The sequence below is a fragment of the Monodelphis domestica genome, chromosome 1 (genome assembly GCF_027887165.1).
Source record: "Monodelphis domestica isolate mMonDom1 chromosome 1, mMonDom1.pri, whole genome shotgun sequence".
In the NCBI taxonomy this organism is placed as follows: domain Eukaryota; kingdom Metazoa; phylum Chordata; class Mammalia; order Didelphimorphia; family Didelphidae; genus Monodelphis; species Monodelphis domestica.
This window is the reverse complement of record NC_077227.1, coordinates 703,405,871-703,424,641: the sequence shown is the minus strand read 5'-3', so window position 1 is coordinate 703,424,641 and position 18,771 is coordinate 703,405,871. Positions and strand designations below refer to the sequence as shown.

Sequence of the window (18,771 nt, the reverse complement as noted above, 5' to 3'; positions counted from 1 at the left end):
CTGAAATCTCTTGGTTTTTCATCCAGTCTTGATCTCTCTAAATTAATCATACATAAGAAGTATCTGGAGGGGTGCAAGGGATTGAGAGGTACACTTGGAGATAGGAAGAATCCTGTTACTGATACTCAACAGCCATGGGACCCATTGGGCTAGATATTCAGCCTCTGTTTCCTTATCCACAAAATGGGGAGAATAATATCAATAAGATTATGGTGAGATGCAAACGAGATAATGTTTATAGAGAAATTTGCACATTTTAAAGCAATAACGAATTGTAAGCAGTTGTTGTTCTGACTTGACTGGTTACAGTCCCAATGGCTACTGAGCATAGCTGAGCCTTTTCTGGGGGGGAGGAATGGAGGGGCCATGGTGGTTTTCAAAGCACTGGCAATGTTCCACACCCAAGTCACTATCTAACATTGGGATGAGTACCTGGCCTCTTCCCAACCCCAAAGACATTCACCATGTGTTGTTCAATCGATTCTGACTCTGTGTGAGCCCATTTGGGATTTTCTTGCAAATATAGGGGAGTGGTTTGCCATTTCCTTCTCCAGATCATTTTACAGATGAGGAAACTGAGCAAACAAGGTCCTTCTCAAAAGGAGACTTGAGGTCTGGGTGACAGGAGGCTTTAGACACCCAAGCCAACTCCTCAGCCTTAAGTGGGCAGAGGCATGGAGAGCAAAAATGATTTCTCCTGAATGGATCTGGGATCATGAAGTCATTTAGCTTCCCCAAAAAGTTGGGGCTAAGGTAGAAATGGGTAGAGCCCCAATGGACCTGTGGCTGTGCTTACCTTCTTCTAATCATCCCCTCATCTGATTCTTTCTGGTTTTCCAGAGTGATAATATCCACATAGACCACCTTTTCCTAGGCAATTCCATGTGAATGGAGCTGATTTCTGTTCTTGAGCTCTTAAAGTACATGTCTGCAGAATGCCAGGCAGCAAAGTCAGCATCTCTAGCTTCCTCCTACCCATGGCCAACTTCAAGCAGACCAAGTAGGTGGTTCAATGGACAGAGTAATGTACTTGGAGTCAGGAAGACTCAAGTCCTGCCCAAGTCACTTTACTAGCTCAATGAACCAGGACAAAGCAATCTTGCTCAGCCTCAGTTTCCTCTACTATAAAATGGGGATAATAAGTACACCTACCTCTCCAAGTTGGGGTGAGGACCAAATGAGATATTTCTAAAGCACTTGTGCAAACCTTAAAGCTCTATATAACTGCTGGCTATTACTATCAGCCCAGAAAACCCATTGTCAGATTGCCCTATGTCTACCCAATAATAAGAACAAATGAATAATAGCTAACATTTAGATAGTGCCTTAATATGATCTAACTTGACCCTCGCAGCAACCCTTGGAGTTAGATATGTTACAGGGAAATTAGCAGGAGCAAGAGCAATGCTGCAAGGCAGAACCAGGAAGGTTCCAGAATTCTAGGAGAGTGACAGAGTTGCTCTTCCTTGGGGGACAGTTGAAGCTAAGGGTGACAGTGAGTAGCTCCTTGGGTGGACCTCTTGAGTTGGACTCTCCCTCTCTTGTGACCGTATCCCTTATCCAACAGCTGGTTCCTGTGTCCCTGTGTATGTATCCTGTGGCTGAGAGAGTGATTTCCAACAGAGCTGCTCAAGACATCCAAGTGCCATCTGTCAGTGAGACCTTTCCTTTGAGTGCTGTTCCTGCTACCTTCAATTCCTTACCACTTTTCTATATTAATTAAGGGGGGGGGTAATTTAGCTAGTTGTAGGAATTAGATTTGTAGCTAGAGAAGTATTAAATAGTATAGGTTATCAACTTGATTTTTTGGGGAAAAGGTTATTTATAGTTTTTAGATAGATCAACCCAATTCCCTTCCCTTCCTTCCCTTATCTTAAAATAAACCTATTATTTTAGTTATATATATATATATATATATATATATATATATATATATAAAATTTCAGTATACTATTTCAGGTACTATTATTATTCCCATTATATGGGTGGGAAACTGAGGCAAACAGGTATTTACATGACTTGCCATGAGTCACACAACTAGTAAGTATCTGAGGCTTGATTTGAACTTAGGTCTTCCTGAATCCAGGTCCAGCATTCTACCTGCTGTGCCACCTAGTTGCCTAAGAGATGTGCCGATCACTTGGCTGACTTGAGAAATTCTTTTCGAGAGGCTGTTAAATGGTACAGATGGGAAAGTTCAATACTAGGAACTGGGACAGGACCAAAGATGTTGATCCCAACCACTGTCACCCCATGTTCGCTGGAAATGGGAAAAGTGTGCCGCAGAAAACCATCTCACTCATTCTGTCACCAAAGGCCTGGCTGGATGGGATTTGTAATAAACGTCCATGACAAAATTGGATTATATAATGAAATGGGGCTGCTGGACTTGCTGGGGACCATTCGCACCGGGATGGAAGCACACGTGAGCCTAAGGTGATGAGGACCCATAACAAGGTTGCTCCTTTGTTGACTGTGTCATGGAAACCACATCAGTGAATTCCTTGGGGCCCCCCCAAGGACTATTCCTCAGGGCTCCATTCAGCAAAAGAGTGAAAAAGAAAATGATTGAGCAACCACACAGTCACACCTCAGAAAGACCCTCTTCTCACTAGAGCCTGGGAATGAAATTCTGGCGCTAACCCCCCTGGGCATGCATTTCATGTAGTCTCAGTGGTTATCCCCACCTCACGCCTGGGAACACCAAGGCACAGAGGGAAGCGAGGGCAGGATGCTTTCAGCCTGACCTGCCTGTCAGCTGCAGAGCTCACAAACAGGGTCTCAGGTCTGGTTCTTGGTGACAATACTCCCTGGGGAAAACCTGGCCTGGCTCAGGAAAGTGATTTGTCTGCTGACAAGGAAAGACACTGTCGGAACCCCACGTGACTGCAATGGGATTGTGAGGGGAGGGAAGGCGCCTGGAGGGACCCCCTGATGGAAGGAAATGCTTCAGCCCCAGCCTTCTCTATGAGGACAAAGAAAGGTCGCTGCCGAGATGGACGGGCTGCTGTGGCTGGGAAGTCTGTTTACTTGAGTCTGCCTTATGCAAAGATAAACACACAAACATGTATCTCATATTCCAGTAAAGACCCACGCCCCTAGTCCACGCATTCTGGACTGTCTACAGATGAATAGATTTTGTAATAAAAGGGTAGGACAAAACTCTACTTTATAATGAAACAGGGCTGTTGAACCCTGTTTTTCATTTTATTTGCCTATGATGAGAGGAGTTTATTGGACCACAGACCCCAAATTTAAGCATTCAGCTTAGAGATCAGAACCTAATCATAAAGAAGATGCAAGCATGGGATCATCATGTCATTATCATCACCCTCTCAGACGATTTCCTTATCTATAAAAATGGGGATAATAGGACCAACTACATCCCAGCATGGTTGTGAGAAATACATGAAATAACTTAACTGTCTGTCTTTACAAAATTGTTTCTTTAGGGATGATCAGGTGGCTCAGTAGATAGAGAGCCAGGCCTGGAGATGGGAGGTCCTGGGTTCAAATTTGGACTCAGATTCTTCCTAGCTGTGTGACCCTGGGCAAGTCACTTAATCCTCATTGCCTAGCTCTTCTGCCATGGAACCAATACACCATACTGATTGGGGGGGGGGGGGAGGGAGAGAGGGAGAGAGAGAGAGACAGACAAACAGACAGACAGACAGACAGATAGAGACAGAGCGAGACAGACAGACAGAGAGAGAGAGACAGACAGACAGACAGAGACAGAGCGAGACAGACAGAGAGACAGAGACAGAGAGACAGACAGAGACAGAGAGACAGACAGAGACAGAGAAAGATTGGAGGAGGGTTGGTTTCGGTGGAAGGTGGCTAGTTTGGTTTTGAACGTTTGAGTGTGGAGATTCCCAGGAGGCAATTGGAGATGTGGTTCAGGACTTTAGGAGAGAGACTGGGGCTGCTTTGTCCTCTGCCTTCTCTGTCTATATTCTCTCCCTTGTTATTCTTGTTTGCTCCCATAGGTTCAATGATCATTTCTACATAGGTATTCCCAACCCTACTTAGGTATAGTAAGCACTGCTCTCAGAGGGAATTAGCATCTGCCACCAAACCTCTTATCCCTAAGCCATGCCTTCCATGAGGGAGGAATATTGGAAGAGATAACTTCCTGATCCTCTGATCTGACTGTAGGTACCATTTTGGATTGTATTATTGTCTTGTTTTCATGCAAGATGACATCAATTCCTAAATTCAAAGCTCCTCAGTAACCCCTGCCCTGAGGGATCTCTCCTTTCATTTGGCTAGAGAGAGTGGGCAGTGGACATCTGGGACCCCTTCCCAGATCCTACACTAAAGGAGGGGACCTGGGGCAGTCACCTTAACATTTCCCATTTGGCTGAAAGACTTCAATGCACTCTCCCTCTCTACTCTCTTCCTCCAACAACTTTCCAGGCTCTTTTTATATGCTGTCTTCCCCTGTTAAATTCTGAGCTCTTTAAGGGGAGAAATGACCTTCTGCCTTTTTTTTTAATCCTCAGAACTTAGCCTGGCACACAGTAGGTGCTTATTAAATGTTTATATGGCTTCAAGACCATCTCCTTGATCTCTGCATCTCCTTGATCTCCACTTTCTACTTTCCCACCTTAAGAAGCTCATACATAATTTAGTGACCTAAAGAAAATGAGAAGTTAGTCCACACCCAAACAGAGAACATATTTCTTCATCCTTCACCCTGCCAATCATCAGGCTTGTCTGAAAATAGCCACACAGTGAGACACACGATCTCACGAACATATATATCCTAGCTGTTATGATGAGGAAAATAAAGTTGTAAGTGGAAGCTGGTATTTTGGTCCCAGCAGGGGGAAAGGGGGACGGGAAGGTGTTGTGGGGTGGGGGGAGGCGGCATCTTTATGTGTAAGTATATGGGGGGGGGAATATTTTAAGAATCAGCCAACTGGCAAGAATGACAGATGGTCATAGAAACTTCAGGTAGAAGCAAAAATAGGTCTGCCTTGCGACAGGACAAATCTCATGGATGCAGCACCATCTCTGTGAAGATGAGACATGTTCATTCCCCCAGATGGCCTCTAAAGAGGGACTTCCTGAGAGAGACATAGGGGAGTCTCAGAAGGGAGAAAGAGACAGAAACAGAAAGAATAGAAGATGAAAATTTCCCATCAGGACCTGGAGGTTTCCCACTGATACAATAATAATGATGATGATGATGATGTTGACAATGATGACAACCACCACCACAATAATAATAATAATAGCTAGAATTTTCATAGTACTTTAATGTCAGAAAAGCACTTTACATAGAGTAACTCATCTGATTCTCATAATAACCCTGTAAAGGAGGTGCTTTCGTTAGCCTCATTTTATAGATAAAGAAACTGAGGCTAAAAAAGGTTAAGTGACTAGCCCAAGATCACAAGTCTGGCAGAATTTGAACTCAGGTCTTCCTGATTCCAAGTCTATCATTCTATTCCCTACAACATCTAGCTGTCTACTGGGTGAACACAGATGTATTTCAGATGGGTTATGGAGGAGGCCACCAACATGGTGGAAAGAACACTAGGATTGCTAATAACGACAATAATAATAATGTCATAATATGGTATGCTAACACATTATACATTATTTGGAAATATGTAATTATATAAACATTGAATTATGTTTATGTATAAAAATTCATTTGTAATTTAATATTGTAATTACAGGTATAACATAATCTCTTAAATGACAATGATACCAATAATTGCTAGGATTTATATAGGACTTTAAGGTTTGCAAAGCACTTGAGCAACATTATCTCGTTTGATCCTCACCACATCCCTGGGAGGCAGGTGCTATCACGATCTTCATTTTTACAGATAAGGAAACTGAGGCTAACAGAGGTTTTAGTGATTTGCCCAGGGTCATCTAGTGAGTAAATGCTTAAGGCTAAATTTGAACTCAGATCTTTCTGACTCTAGAGACCTCTTGTCTCATGACACCTGAAAGGGATAAGATCTAACTAACCATGTGGCCGTGGAGAAAATCATCTCCTCTCCCGAGGGGGCTACAAAGAGAAGGGCTCCAGCTAGATAATCGTGAAGATCACTTTCAGCCCTGACATCTTAGGGGTCTAAAAACTCTTATCCTCCCCTTTGAACACAGGGCCCGGCTTTCTTCTTGTGTACAGCCTGGACAGCCAAGGAATTGGGAGTGGAATAGAGTCATGGCATCCCAGCAAGTCTGACCTGGAAGGGACTTGAGAGATAAAAGGGAAATAAATCACCAATCCTAGTTCTGAGTGTGAAATTCCCTGATGGGAATCAGGAGACTCAGCTTTAGTTCTAACTTTTATTTATTTATTTCTTAATTTTTTTTTAACCCTCACCTTCCATCTGGGAGTCAATACTGTGTATTGGCTCCAAGGCAGAAGAGTGGTAAGGGCTAGGCAATGGGGGTCAAGTGACTTGCTCAGGGTCATACAGCTGGGAAGTGTCTGAGGCCAGATTTGAACCTAGGACCTCCCATCTCCAGGCCTGACTCTCAATCCACTGAGCCACCCAGCCACCCCTAGTTCTAACTTTTATATCCAAGTGTAAGCCTGAGTTAGTATTTGGCAAATGGGAAAACTTTATATTCTTAGGGTAAAATACAAAATGCTATTTATATAGAATTTTGAATCTAAATGACCAGGAAATTCACAATTCCCCAAAGACTGGAAATTTCTGCTCTTTCTTGAAACAACACCTATCCTCTGTATGATGGGAAGCCTAATAGAAGGAGTATTGGCTCTAGAAGACTTAGGGGTTAGAATTCCATTCCTGATGCTTACGGTATCTGGGTGACCTTGGGAAAGTCACTTAACTCATTAGCAAAATTAGGGGGAAGGATTAAATGACATCTAAAATCCCTTCCAGCCATAGACCTGGGATTCTTTGACAACTATGAGTGTCCCGGGACCCAAGAAGGTTCTGTTGTGATCAGTGGGTATGTATTTAGTGCATTTTAAACTTGATGAGTAAGCCATGTGTGATCTCTCAGTTAAACCAAATATTCAGTCAGTCAGAACATTTTAGTTCCCAGCTATTTTGGATAAATGAAAGTGTTAAATTCTGGGCAACCATGGTTGTAGGTGGCAGCAGGGGCAAAGACATTTAGAAGTTGTGATCCTCGATCTTCAGAAGTTGGCCTTCAGTGAGGACCTGGGTTCAAATCCTGCCTCTGAGACTCATTTGCTTTGTGATTCTGAGCAGGTCACTTAATCCCTTTGAGCCTTGAAAACCCTGTTCCTGGATTCAACAGATCTCCTGGCTAACCTGTGGGTTTGCAGATGAACTTCAGCTAATGGTCCTCCAAAGAGCTAATGGAGAATCTCTCCCTGGTGGCTGAGATTAGAGCATCTATAAAGGTCTCGTCTAGGAACCTCTCAACAAAAAGCAAGTCTGAGCCTTAGTCTCCTCATCTGTCAAATGGGTCATATCCTGTTTCACAGTGTGATGGCCAACAAAGACAATGTGTCATCCTCATTTTTCCCCAGATACCACATCCTGATACATTTTATGGGGCTAATACTTGAGCCTGAGAAGAATATAGGGAACACGATGAGATTAAATGCTCTTCCCATTTCTTCCTGGTAGAGCTCGAAAGTATCCCACTACCTTTGAGACTATAACAATGGACAAGTTATCCCATCTCTTTATTGCTCCAGTTGAAGTAAAAACCATCCCACTACCTTCAAGACTCTATACCAATAGATAAGCCATCCCACCTCCTTATTTCTCCATTTGATGTGCAAAGCAACCCACTTACCTTCGGTCTCTCTCTGAGCCCTATGGAGGGCCACGCCAAATGCATCCATGCATCCTCTGAACACTTGAGAAGAATAGCTCCCATTTCTATGGGGTTTTAAGGTTTGTGAAGTGCTTTCGGCACAAGCCTGAGAGGTAAGTAGTGCAAGTATTATTATTCCCCATTTCACAGATGAGGAAACTGAGGCTCAGAGAAACTAAGGGACTTGCCCATAGTCACACAGGTAGACAGCATCAAGGGAAGGATTGGAACCCAGGTCCTCTGACTCCAAGTCCAGCACTCATTCCACTAGACCACAATGTCTCAGTTATCTCTGTCTATGTCATAGCTCCACGAGCTCCCCCTTCCTACCTCTGCCTCTTGAACCCCCTCAAGGCTCATCTCTCAAGAGCTCCTTCCTACCAGAAGTTGTCCCTAATTCCCACTATTGCTAATGCCACCTCAATTCCTATGTGTTTATAGCCAGCTAGGGATGTCTTTTCCTCATACATAGTAGAATATCATCTCCTTGAAGGCAAGGGGTATCTGATTTTAGTCTGGCATATTGTAGGTGCTTAATAAATGTTTGGCCTTCCTGGGGCTCCTCAGAGAAATCCGCCTCTCCTATCTATGCCTTTGCTGTGACCATCCCCGTGCCTGGAATCTATTTCCCCGCTCTCCTTAACCTCACAGAATCTCATCTCCCTCAAGACATAGCCTGAACACTCTTCTTCCCAGAAGCCTTCCTAGCCTTCTTTGCCCTTCCTTCAAGATTAGAACTCTGAAACTCCTGGCTCCTCGGAAGCACCTGCCCTTAGTCCAGGGATAGGGTCTCTCTGTAATTAGAGAGGCAGAAAGTAGAGGATAGAGAGCTCCTCCCTGATCTCCCATCTTCCCACCTGGCTGATGTCCTAGACGCCATCATTCCTCATTCCCCAGAGGACTCTGCCCCTTCCATTCTTGTCAGATTGTAAGACTATCATTTGCCTTTCTTTGTATCACAAACACTTAGCCCAGTGCCTGGCACAGAGGAGGCACTCCATCAATGTTTACCGACTAATGGATCCCTCTCAACTGTTAGTTCCCTCTCCCCAAAGGAGCTTCTATTTGTTAATGTTTTCTCCCCCCACCCCCACCCCAAAGGATGCTGGGACCTTGAGGGAAGAGGCCATTTCATTCATTCATTCATTTTTTTTTGTCTTTGTATCTACTCAAGCCTTTAGCACACCACCTGGCATTTAGAAGGCTCCTATTAAATGCTTATTGATTAATTGTTGAATTGAATTGAAGAAGGACAGGAACTGTACATTATCCAAACTTCGCATCTCCCCCCATTCACTAGCTTAAGGCCACGTACACAGTTGGTGCTTAATAATTTATCAAAATTGCCCACTCATACACAGCTCAGGCAGTTCAGCAGTGAGTAGTCTCCTGGTGAGAACAACATGCTTTCTCTCCAGTGGGCTGCCATGCTTTATTGATTCCTTTCCCTGGCTCCTTCTCAATCTCATCGACACAGCCCACCTTTGCAGGATGGCTCAGCAGGGTGAAAGGAGACTTGATGGATCCCAGGTTAGGAAGCGTGCCTAGGGATGATGAAGGTAGCCAGGAACCCAGGACCCCCAAATCTAAGACCCTGCTAATGGAGAGACCATGTGGTACCGTGGAAAAAAAGCATTCGATCTTGGAGTCTGAGCACCTGGGTTCAAATCCTGCCTCCAAAGCTTATGGTAGCCTGTGTGACCTTGGGCAAATCACTTTCCTTCCCTGTGCCTCAGTGTCTTCATCTGTAAAATGAAGGGAGAGGGCTTGGACTAGCTGTTCTCTGTGGTCCCTTCTACTTCTAAATCCGATCTCCACCATCATGAGAACTCCCTTAGGGCTGGCTCTTCCCCCAAGCTGAAGAAAAAGAGACAAGCTATATTCACTTACCGTACTAGACTTCAGCTCATCTCCATTTTCCTCATCAGATTCTAGTGCAACAGGTAAGGATTTCTGGGGTGGGGAGAAGGTTAAGTCCCATCTCAGCAGCCGGGGCTCGGCTTTGTCCCCGAGCCGCAAATTTTCCAGTTTTTGAACTGTGGGTTCAGCAGAAGATGACGGCCTAAAATTCTCCTTATTCTGGGACTTGGACCTCAGTCTCTGCACCCCGAAACCCCGATCGTCGGAGCGGTGATCCTCCACCAAGCTCCGGCAGGCGCCCGCTTTGCTATAGTGTCTTTTTTGGGTGTGAACCTCTTGCATATAAGAATCCATCCTCATGAGGGGCTTCATCTCCATCTCATAGTTGCTGAGCTTTTCATCCAACTCCAGCAGCCTCGTGCTCCCTGAGCTGTGGTTGTTGGAGCGGTGGTGGGAAGTCCATGAGAATGGGGTGGGGGAATCTGCCCACCTCTCCCGGGGCTTGTGGTTCCCTGGCGGATGTTTGTGACCCGAGCTGCGGCCACGGTAGTCATCCCCTGGCTGGCAGCTCCGCAGGGCACCACTCCGCACCCCTCTTGCCCCCCCTACCTTCTCCTCGCTCCAGCTGTTGGGTCTTAGGTAGTCCCCTCCCCGGCCCTCCAGCAACATCTGGATCTCCCCACCTCGCTCTTCATCCACGGAGATCTGCCTGGAGAAGTGGGCGCTCTTGTTTCGGGAGGCAGGGATCGGTGGTGGCGTGATGGAGGGACTGGCAGGGAAGCTCTGGAGGGGGCTGTCATCAGGGGTGAGGTCGGAAGGGGTTGTGCCTTTCCGGTACAGCTCAGGGCTCTCTTGTTGCAATGGGGTCCCTGTGGAGATCACCTCGATATCGTCGTTCGAATTCTGACGCTTTGGCCTCTGACATTCAAGTCCTTTATAGAGGAGGACATAAAGAAGAAACACAAGGTCAAGGTTGCCCAGAGAACACTGGGAGATCCTAAGTGGATAGTCTTGTCTTAGGAAGACTCAGAGGATAAAGGGTTGTAAAGGGTTTGAAACAAGGATGGAATGGGGCAAAGAAGAGAGTAAGTCACACGGACTCAGCTAGGATGATGTCAGGATAAGATTCTAGTGACAACCCATTTGTTGGTTTCCCATATTAAAAGCCACAACATCCCATGATGGCCTCATTCTCTACTCCTTTCTCTATGCTGGAGCCTCTTGCCTGACCTCCAAACAATGACATGAAATGAATTATCAGTGACATCCACAGCTATGGTTCACCTTTTTCTGACCCATCAGTTATTAAGAGGAAAAGAGAAGAAAAATAGTTAAAACTGATATGAACAATTTCAATTCTTCAAAGTACTTACCCATCTGTCATATTCATTTGACACCTCCAATAATGCCATGAGGGAGGCAGGTCCCGTATTATTGTGCCCATTTCACAGATGAAGAAATTGAGGTGCAGAATACACATAATAGGAGAAAATGTTGGATTTATAGTCAAGAGTATGTGTGTTTAATCCTGTTGCTAGTTATGTGTCCTTGGGCAAGTGATTTCATCCTCTTAACTCTAGTCTCCTGGTCTTCAAATGATGGGGTGGGACCAGATGATTTCCAAGGCCTCTTCTAACTCAAAATCTATTAAGTTACATGATTTGGTCAAGACCACACAGCTGATTAATCATAATACAAGAACCAGAATCTCCACCAGATGACTCCCCTCTGGACTCCAAGATTACATAGTCTCTACTGCACTAATGGATGTTAAATCTTCGAACTGGCGAATGCTTTAGCCAACTTACCAGGGATCTACTTTTGTCCATGGATGTGTGTGTGTGTGTGTGTGTGTGTGTGTGTGTGTGGTCTTTGTATTTGGGAGTTGAGGAGGATGGGCATGAATAATGTAGAAATAGGTCATCAAGAATTGTACTAAGCCTGAAAAGAGTCTTACAGCAATGGTGGAGCCGAAGGTATGGGTGAATCGACCATGTAGGATTGTCATTAATAAGGTAGCGGATATACACCTAAAACAAGAGCTTATCTGATCACTCATCGCCTTAGCATGGATCAAATCCTCATTCTGGGCTTCATTCACATCTTGGGAAAATACAGAGGAGATGAAGAAGATACAGAAGAAAACTAGGAAGGAGACTAAAAGGCTGGCAAAAGGTTCTCTGAGAAAATCTGAAAGAATTGGAGTTATTTATTATAGAAAAGGAAAAGTTGGAAGGGGATAGTTATAATGTTAAAAAAGATTAAGGATAATTAAGAACCACTCAGGAAGGATAGGAGGAGATGAGATCAAATTGCAGGATGAGAGGTTTAGGTTAGATGAAACATTTCTCAACCTTGCTCCGGAGTAGTTAAACATTATCAAGTTACTATAAGAAAATATAAACTCTTTCTCCCACAAAATCTCTTGGCTTCAACTTCCTTTTCTGAAAAATAAGGGGTTTGGACTAGATGACCTCCAAGGTACCTCCTGTTCTAACATTCTACCAATCTCTAGTCTCTAAGGCATCCAGTGTTCCAGGATGTCTGTGGTCCTGCTAGGAAACATGGTGGAGTCATAGTAGATAACATATCCTCAAAGGCAGGGGTTGTCTTTTTCTTTTGTATTTTTATTAGTGCTTAGTTCTTGGCACATGGTAGGTTATCAATAAATGTTTATTGACTGACTAGCATATCAACATTCCTAAATAACATCCTTAAGGGCAAGGACTGTATTTTGTTTTCATTTTTGTATCCTTAGTACTTAGCACAGTGCCTGACACATTGTAGACTCTTTTAAAAAATCCTTACCTACTATTTTAGAATTGTTACTAAGTATAGATTCCAAGGCAGAAGTGGTAAGGGCTAGGCAATTGGGATTAAGTAACATGCCCATGGTCAAACAGGTAAGAAGTATTTAAGGACAAATTTGAATCCAGGACCTCTTATCTCTTGGCTCGCTATCCACTGGGCCATTTAGCTTTCCCAAAGATAATAAGCTCTTAATAAATGTCTATTGACTGAAATATCAGTGTCCCAGGTCTTGGGATCAGAGAACTTAGAGTTGAAAGGAACATTAAAGATGATCTAATTCCAGCATCTTATTTTTGGTATGGGGAAACTGGGGCCATGAGATAGGAAATAATTCATCCAGAGTCATACCAGGTAGTAAATATCAGAGCTGGGATCCAACCTAGGTCCTCTGATTCCAGAAGTTCATTATTTCTTGGTTATACCACATGGCTTCTCTGGCTGTCTTTTCCAAATGGGCCCTTTCCTCCTCTTTCTCTGTACTTATTAACTGATAAATAGATCGAACTCTGTTTCCAAAGTGAATGAATGAGCAATTTGGGCAGCTCTAAGAAGTGATCTAGAGGTTAGCCCCATCTGCAGCCTGTCTCCTCCTCCTCTCTTCTCCCCAGCCCCACAAACAGCTAAGCCCACAAGAACAGTATAGAAAATAGACTGGCCCTTGAAGTTCCTTCTCATATTTTTTTGTGGTCCTCTATCATTTTATTCCATCCATCCTATGCTCATGAGGGACCTCAGAGACATCTGCCAGCTCCCAGCTGTACCCCTAGTACCCCCTGATCTCTTCGGAGGCCCCTCCTAAGCCCAGTCAAGTCTTGACTCCAGCAAACCATCTCCAGCAATGTGAGGATATTTAAAATTACATTTTAACTGAGCCATTCACCTCACCACAGCCCTCTGCCATCTGCTCAGGATCTGAGAGGACCAAGTATGCTGATATTCCTCCATCGCTGCCCTCCTAGTCACAAGTGAGATGGGCCCTTGCCAAATTTGGTGGGGAGGGGGGAGGAAGAAAGAACTGCTAGCTGCAGTCTTTGCCTTTAAACCTGCTGCTTGGCCCTGGCATTCAACAGGTGGCACAGGGTCATTCTACCAATGCCCCTCAGGGTCATTGCTGCACTCTCATTCTCCCAGCCCAGGAAGCTCTGTAGCCAGAGACCTAGAGTCTGGTGAAAGCCCCTGAGGGGGGAGCACTGGGAATAGTGCCTGGGGAGGGCACCAGGGAGAACACCTGCAGGAGGGCGCTGGTGGCAGCCTTGTGCCATACTGCTCAGCTTCAGAATCCTGCCTTTGAGCAGCTCGCCCAGCTGGGAAATGATCTTTGGCTAAAATTAGTTCCTGAGCATGTGATATTCCTGGAAGAATCATTGTTAAAATGCAAAACAGTACACGCAGTCTTTACGCTTGGATTCCAATGTCTTTGTTCTTCATACTCCCTCCCTGGGACTTCTAAGGCACCAGAGCTAGCCAGCTCCAAGTCCTCCCTGCTTGCCTCCTGCACCCACAGGCCATTCAAGGTTGGGGGGAATTGTAAACAATTCAGCCTTCATCCTGGCCCCCAAGGCTCCCAACTTATGCAAAGATTATAAAAATGGAGGATTCTTTCATAGCAGGATTGCTAGAGTTGTAAGGAGTCCATCTACATAGGACCCTCAACCCTTATAAAAATGGGCTGAGTCTCCTAAAAACACAACTCTCAGGATGGTTCATCAAGTGAGAGATGCCCGCATCCAGCCCCAGTCTGCCCAAGGATCCTGGCCCACAGCCCAAACTATGATGAAGAACCAAAGACTTAAATGTCAGATTTTGGTTTGGGCATGTTGGCCCTGTAAAGGCTTCCATGGAGAAACAGAAAAGACACTGATGGTGGGAAGACCAACCCAGGACCAAATTAAAGGTAAAAAATTGATGCATCATCTAAAATGTCACTTCAGGAAGTAATATGAAATCACAAAGGTCTCTGGGTATCTGAGGCCTTGTAAAACTAATTGGTTCTCCAGGAGTGGGGAGGGGAGGGGAGGGGAGGGGAGGGGAGGGGAGGGGAGGGGAGAGGAGGGGAGGGGAGGGGAGGGGAGGGAAGAGAGAAAGAGCAGAGAGGGATAGGAAAAAAGAAAGAAAAAGAGGAGGAAGGAAAGGAAAGACAAAGGAAGGCAGAAAGAAAGGAAGAAGAAAAAGATAAGCATTAAAATAAGTAAAGATACACAAACAAAAACAAGTTCAGAAATAGGATACAAAGAAACAGGCTTCATCTTGTTACTCTAATTAAATTTCATGAACACTTTTCAAAAACAAAAAATATGTAAAGGGATCATATGCAATTCTCTTTGTTGATTTTCTCTATTTTTAAAAATGTCTATGTTTAATGATTGTTAAATTCGTCATTAAAAATTTAGTGAAAACCTTGGATAGTTCAATGGTTTGAAAACCTTGTCTTTAACAAGCTCAGGCCCATAGAGGTTCTCAAGTGTTTCTCTTGAGTTCTCCATCCCCCAAGAGAAGGCCCAGACAGATGGCCTTGTGGGGAGGTCTGTGGGTGCTTAGCTATGCTTCTGAAAGCCCAAGGCATTCCAAGTACAAAGTGGAGTGAGCCTAAGACGTTAGGGCTGAGGGAGAGAGGGAAGGAAGCCTTAGAAGAGGACCCTGGAAGAGAGCACTTTGCCTTTTATGAACAAGGAGAAGTTGTTGGGGGAAAGGGAGACTTGGAAGAGACAAAATGGCAAGTCACTAAAGAATTGATCCCAGAGTCAGGAGAGATCTGGCTATGTTCATAGCCTGCTTCTGACATACCCAAGTGGCCCATCCAGAGAAAGTCAGGCCAACACGCCTTTATGAAGCCTGGTTCAATTGCTTAATGTCTCATTCCCCCTCCACGATTCTAGGATCTCTAAACCCACATTACTGATCTTCCCTAGGTAGAGGGAAAGTCATAGATAGATGAGTTTGGAGGAACTTCAGTGACCTTCTGATCCAGCCCCCTCATTTTTGATGAAAGCATCAAGCCCAAGGAGTTGATGTGACTTGTCCAGGACCCCATGTAAGAATTGTTGGAAGTGGGATTCAAACCCAAATCCTCCGACTCCAATTATTCCTTCCATTGTATGGTGCTCTCTCCCTCCCTGAGCAGTCATCCCCCTACACCAATGAGATCAAAGAAGAGAGACCTCGAAATCTCATTCCAACCAAAGTGCAGAGAATTGTACATGTGTGTTCATGCACACACACACACATAATGTGGGTGGCACAATATGCAACTCTAGTAATCCAGGATGGTGAAGCCCAGACACTTTCCTGGCTGCTCACTCCCAACCTAGGAATTAAAAATGTCACATAAGGTGTTGAAAGAAGGAATCTGACAAACCTAAAATGCTGTTTGGTTTTCCACAAGGAATAAGAGGCTTCTGCAATGTATGAGGGAAAGAAGAGGCCAGCTGTAAGGATGACAACATATAGCTTTATACACCCTCCCCATGCACACACACACACACACACACACACACACACACACACGGGTCCAAGAGCAAAGCAGAGAAGACAGGGTTTACAGAGGCTTGTGCCAGGGAAGATGACTCAGGAAGGGAGGATGGACAGACCAGCTGGTGCTTCTCACTTCTCCAATGGCCCTTTGCCCCACTGGCCTCCTGCCCCCAACACCCAGGAGCTCGCTGAGCCCCAGCTCCTAGCCAACTCACCATTTTCCCTGTGCTGGAAGGAAGGCGAGAACTCTTTGGCAGTGATCCTGGCCATCCGGGCTTCTTCCTGGGCTTTCTGAGCCGCGGTGAGGGCCGCCTCCGCCTTGGCCCGAGAGTGGGAGGTCCTATGTAGGTGGGAGAGACAGGGGAGATGGTGAAGCACATCCCAGAGCCATAGGCCGGGCAGGAACCTTGTAGGGCCAGCAGGGTCGGCCAATGGCTGAGTAGGCATTCTCTTTAGGCTAACCAGAGAAGCAGTGGTAGGTCAGCCTATGCTTGAAGGTCTCTACCAATGAGGAATCCATCACCTGCCTCAGGGGCAACCCCTTCCACCATAAGGCAGCTTTAAGGCTTAAGAAATTTTTCCCAACACAGAGCTTCCACCCGGTGGAAACAAAGAAAACAGAACGTGGAATAAGAACAAGTCACCAAGTTCAACACTTACATTTTATAAATGGGGAGGCTCAGAAAACTTAAGGGACTAGCCCAGGTCATAAGCCAGTAAATGTCAGGAGTAGAATCTGAACCCAGATCTTCCTGATTCTGAGCTCGTATGAGGAAGAGTCCAAAGAAGGAACTACTAAGGGCCAGGGGCCCTGAGAATCTGAGATTTCAAGCTAAAAGGGACCCAAGCCTAGCATCTCAGCCAGTCTGTCAGAAAACATTCATTAAACACTTATTTACCCTATGCCAGGCACTCTGCCAAGGGCTGAGGATGCAAAGAAAGGTGTGAATGTGGTTTCTGCTTTGAAGGAGCTTATATTCTATTGGGGGAAGATGACATGCAGATAACCAGGCCTATATTGTCTGTCTGTCTATCTATGTATTTATCCATCCATCCATCTATCTATCTATCTATCTATCTATCTATCTATCTATCTATCTATCTATGTCTATCTGTCTGTCTCTTCAGTCTTCCATCTATCTATTCATCCATTCATCCATCTATCTCTATCCATTTTTCTGTCTCTCTGTGTCTGTCCATCTATCATCTATCAATCTATCCATCATTCATTGTTCTATGATTTTATCATCTATATCTCTATCACCCATCCATCCATCTACACACATGGGTATATATAATATATATGTCATAGTATATACGTATGCATAGCATGTGATATATGTGATAGAGACATGAAGAGAGAGAGGTTTTGCAGGACTTGTGGACCAAGATGCAAGAACCAGGATTCTAATGGAATGTTCCCAGGAGTGGCAGTTGGGGGCTTTTGGTGGCCACACTGAGAGGAGAAATTTGGCTTTTGGTCTCTTTGTCTCTAGAGACTGGAAGTCACATTCTCTCTCTCCCTGGAGGTTTGAACCTGACTGAAAGACCTTTGTGAGGCTGATTTGGTTTTTGGGGTTTTTCTGGTTCTGAGCAGTTGAAGTTGACACTGAGAAGAGAAAGTTGGCTTTTGGGACTTGGTCTCCGTCTCTCTGGCTCTGAGCAGTGGAAGCTGACCAGGGGAGAAGCTTTTGAGTTAGTGGTCTATTTGAGAGTTGAGCTGGCCAGGAGAAAACTTAGAGACTTTGAACTTTGTTTCTTTCTGGGGTTAAGCTGAGAGACCTCACTGATTTTTTGTGAAAAAGAAGAAGGAAGATTTTGAAGGGGCTGCTGTCCTCCATCTCCCTAACTGTCTAAGAGTCACACTTGTGACTTCCCAAACCCTCAATTTTACCTCATTTAGATTAGGGATTTCCTCATCCTTCTTACTTCAGTTTCCCATTCTGTTATCCCAATAAACCCCTTGACTGAGAAAGCAACTAGAATATCTTTATAGTTCACTCAGGAGGGAGGGAAGAAGAAAAGGCTTCAAGAAGATTGGGGAGGTGAGGGAGGCAAAGGAGGAGAGGGTTGGTTAAGGAAGGGAATGAGGGAGGAAGGAGGTTAGGAAATAGATTGATCCATCAGCAATCAGTAGGGATCAATAGGCAAACCTCAGAATAAACCCCAGAGTATACCCCAAGGCATTCCTTTATAAGCAGTCCTCTAACATCCCTGTGTGGTGGCATCCCATAGCATTTCTTTGTTTTACCTTCATTACAAATAAGCAGGTTTAGTTTCCTGTAGCAGCTCTCTCAAGTCACAGCTGAAGTAAGTTTCCCATCAGTTTACCTTCACTATTTCAAGAAGTAACAGTTTCTCTCAGCTTACTTCTTCTATTACATAAATGGTATATGTATGGCATATGTATGGCGTATATATATAAACAATATACATGTATGTGTACACACACACATATACATACATACCCTACATACATCGTAGTGGATGTCTGCGCTGTGAAGATTGGATTTGTCTCTCCCCTGATTGCAACAATGAAGGTACTTAGCTCTTCCTTGTTTGTGAAGATTAAATTGTAATACCCTGTCTATTTTTAGATTTTAATCCCCAAAGTGTAAACCCAGTATATTTTTTTAAATTTTAAACATTATTTTATTTGGTCATTTCCAAACATTATTCACTGGAAAAAAAGATCATTTTCTTTTCCTCCCCGCCCCCCCCCCCCCACCTTTCCCTCCCCCATAGCCGACGCACGATTCCACTGGTTATCACATGTGTTCTTGACTCAAACCCATTTCCCTGTTGTTGGTATTTGCATTAGAGTGTTCATTTAGA

The 18,771-nt window shown here is 44.6% G+C and overlaps 1 protein-coding gene across 1 annotated transcript in view; it reads right to left on the bottom strand.

Annotated features, from left to right (window-relative positions):
• JPH3 (junctophilin 3) overlaps positions 1 to 18,771 on the bottom strand; it is a 203,253-nt gene that overhangs the window by 14,967 nt on the left and 169,515 nt on the right. The window contains exons 3-4 of the mRNA XM_001366161.4: positions 16,152 to 16,276; positions 9,685 to 10,586 (exon numbers count right to left, since the gene is read on the bottom strand). Of these exons, the coding sequence (XP_001366198.1) occupies positions 9,685 to 10,586; positions 16,152 to 16,276 (1,027 nt within the window). The remainder of the gene's footprint in view (positions 1 to 9,684; positions 10,587 to 16,151; positions 16,277 to 18,771) is intronic.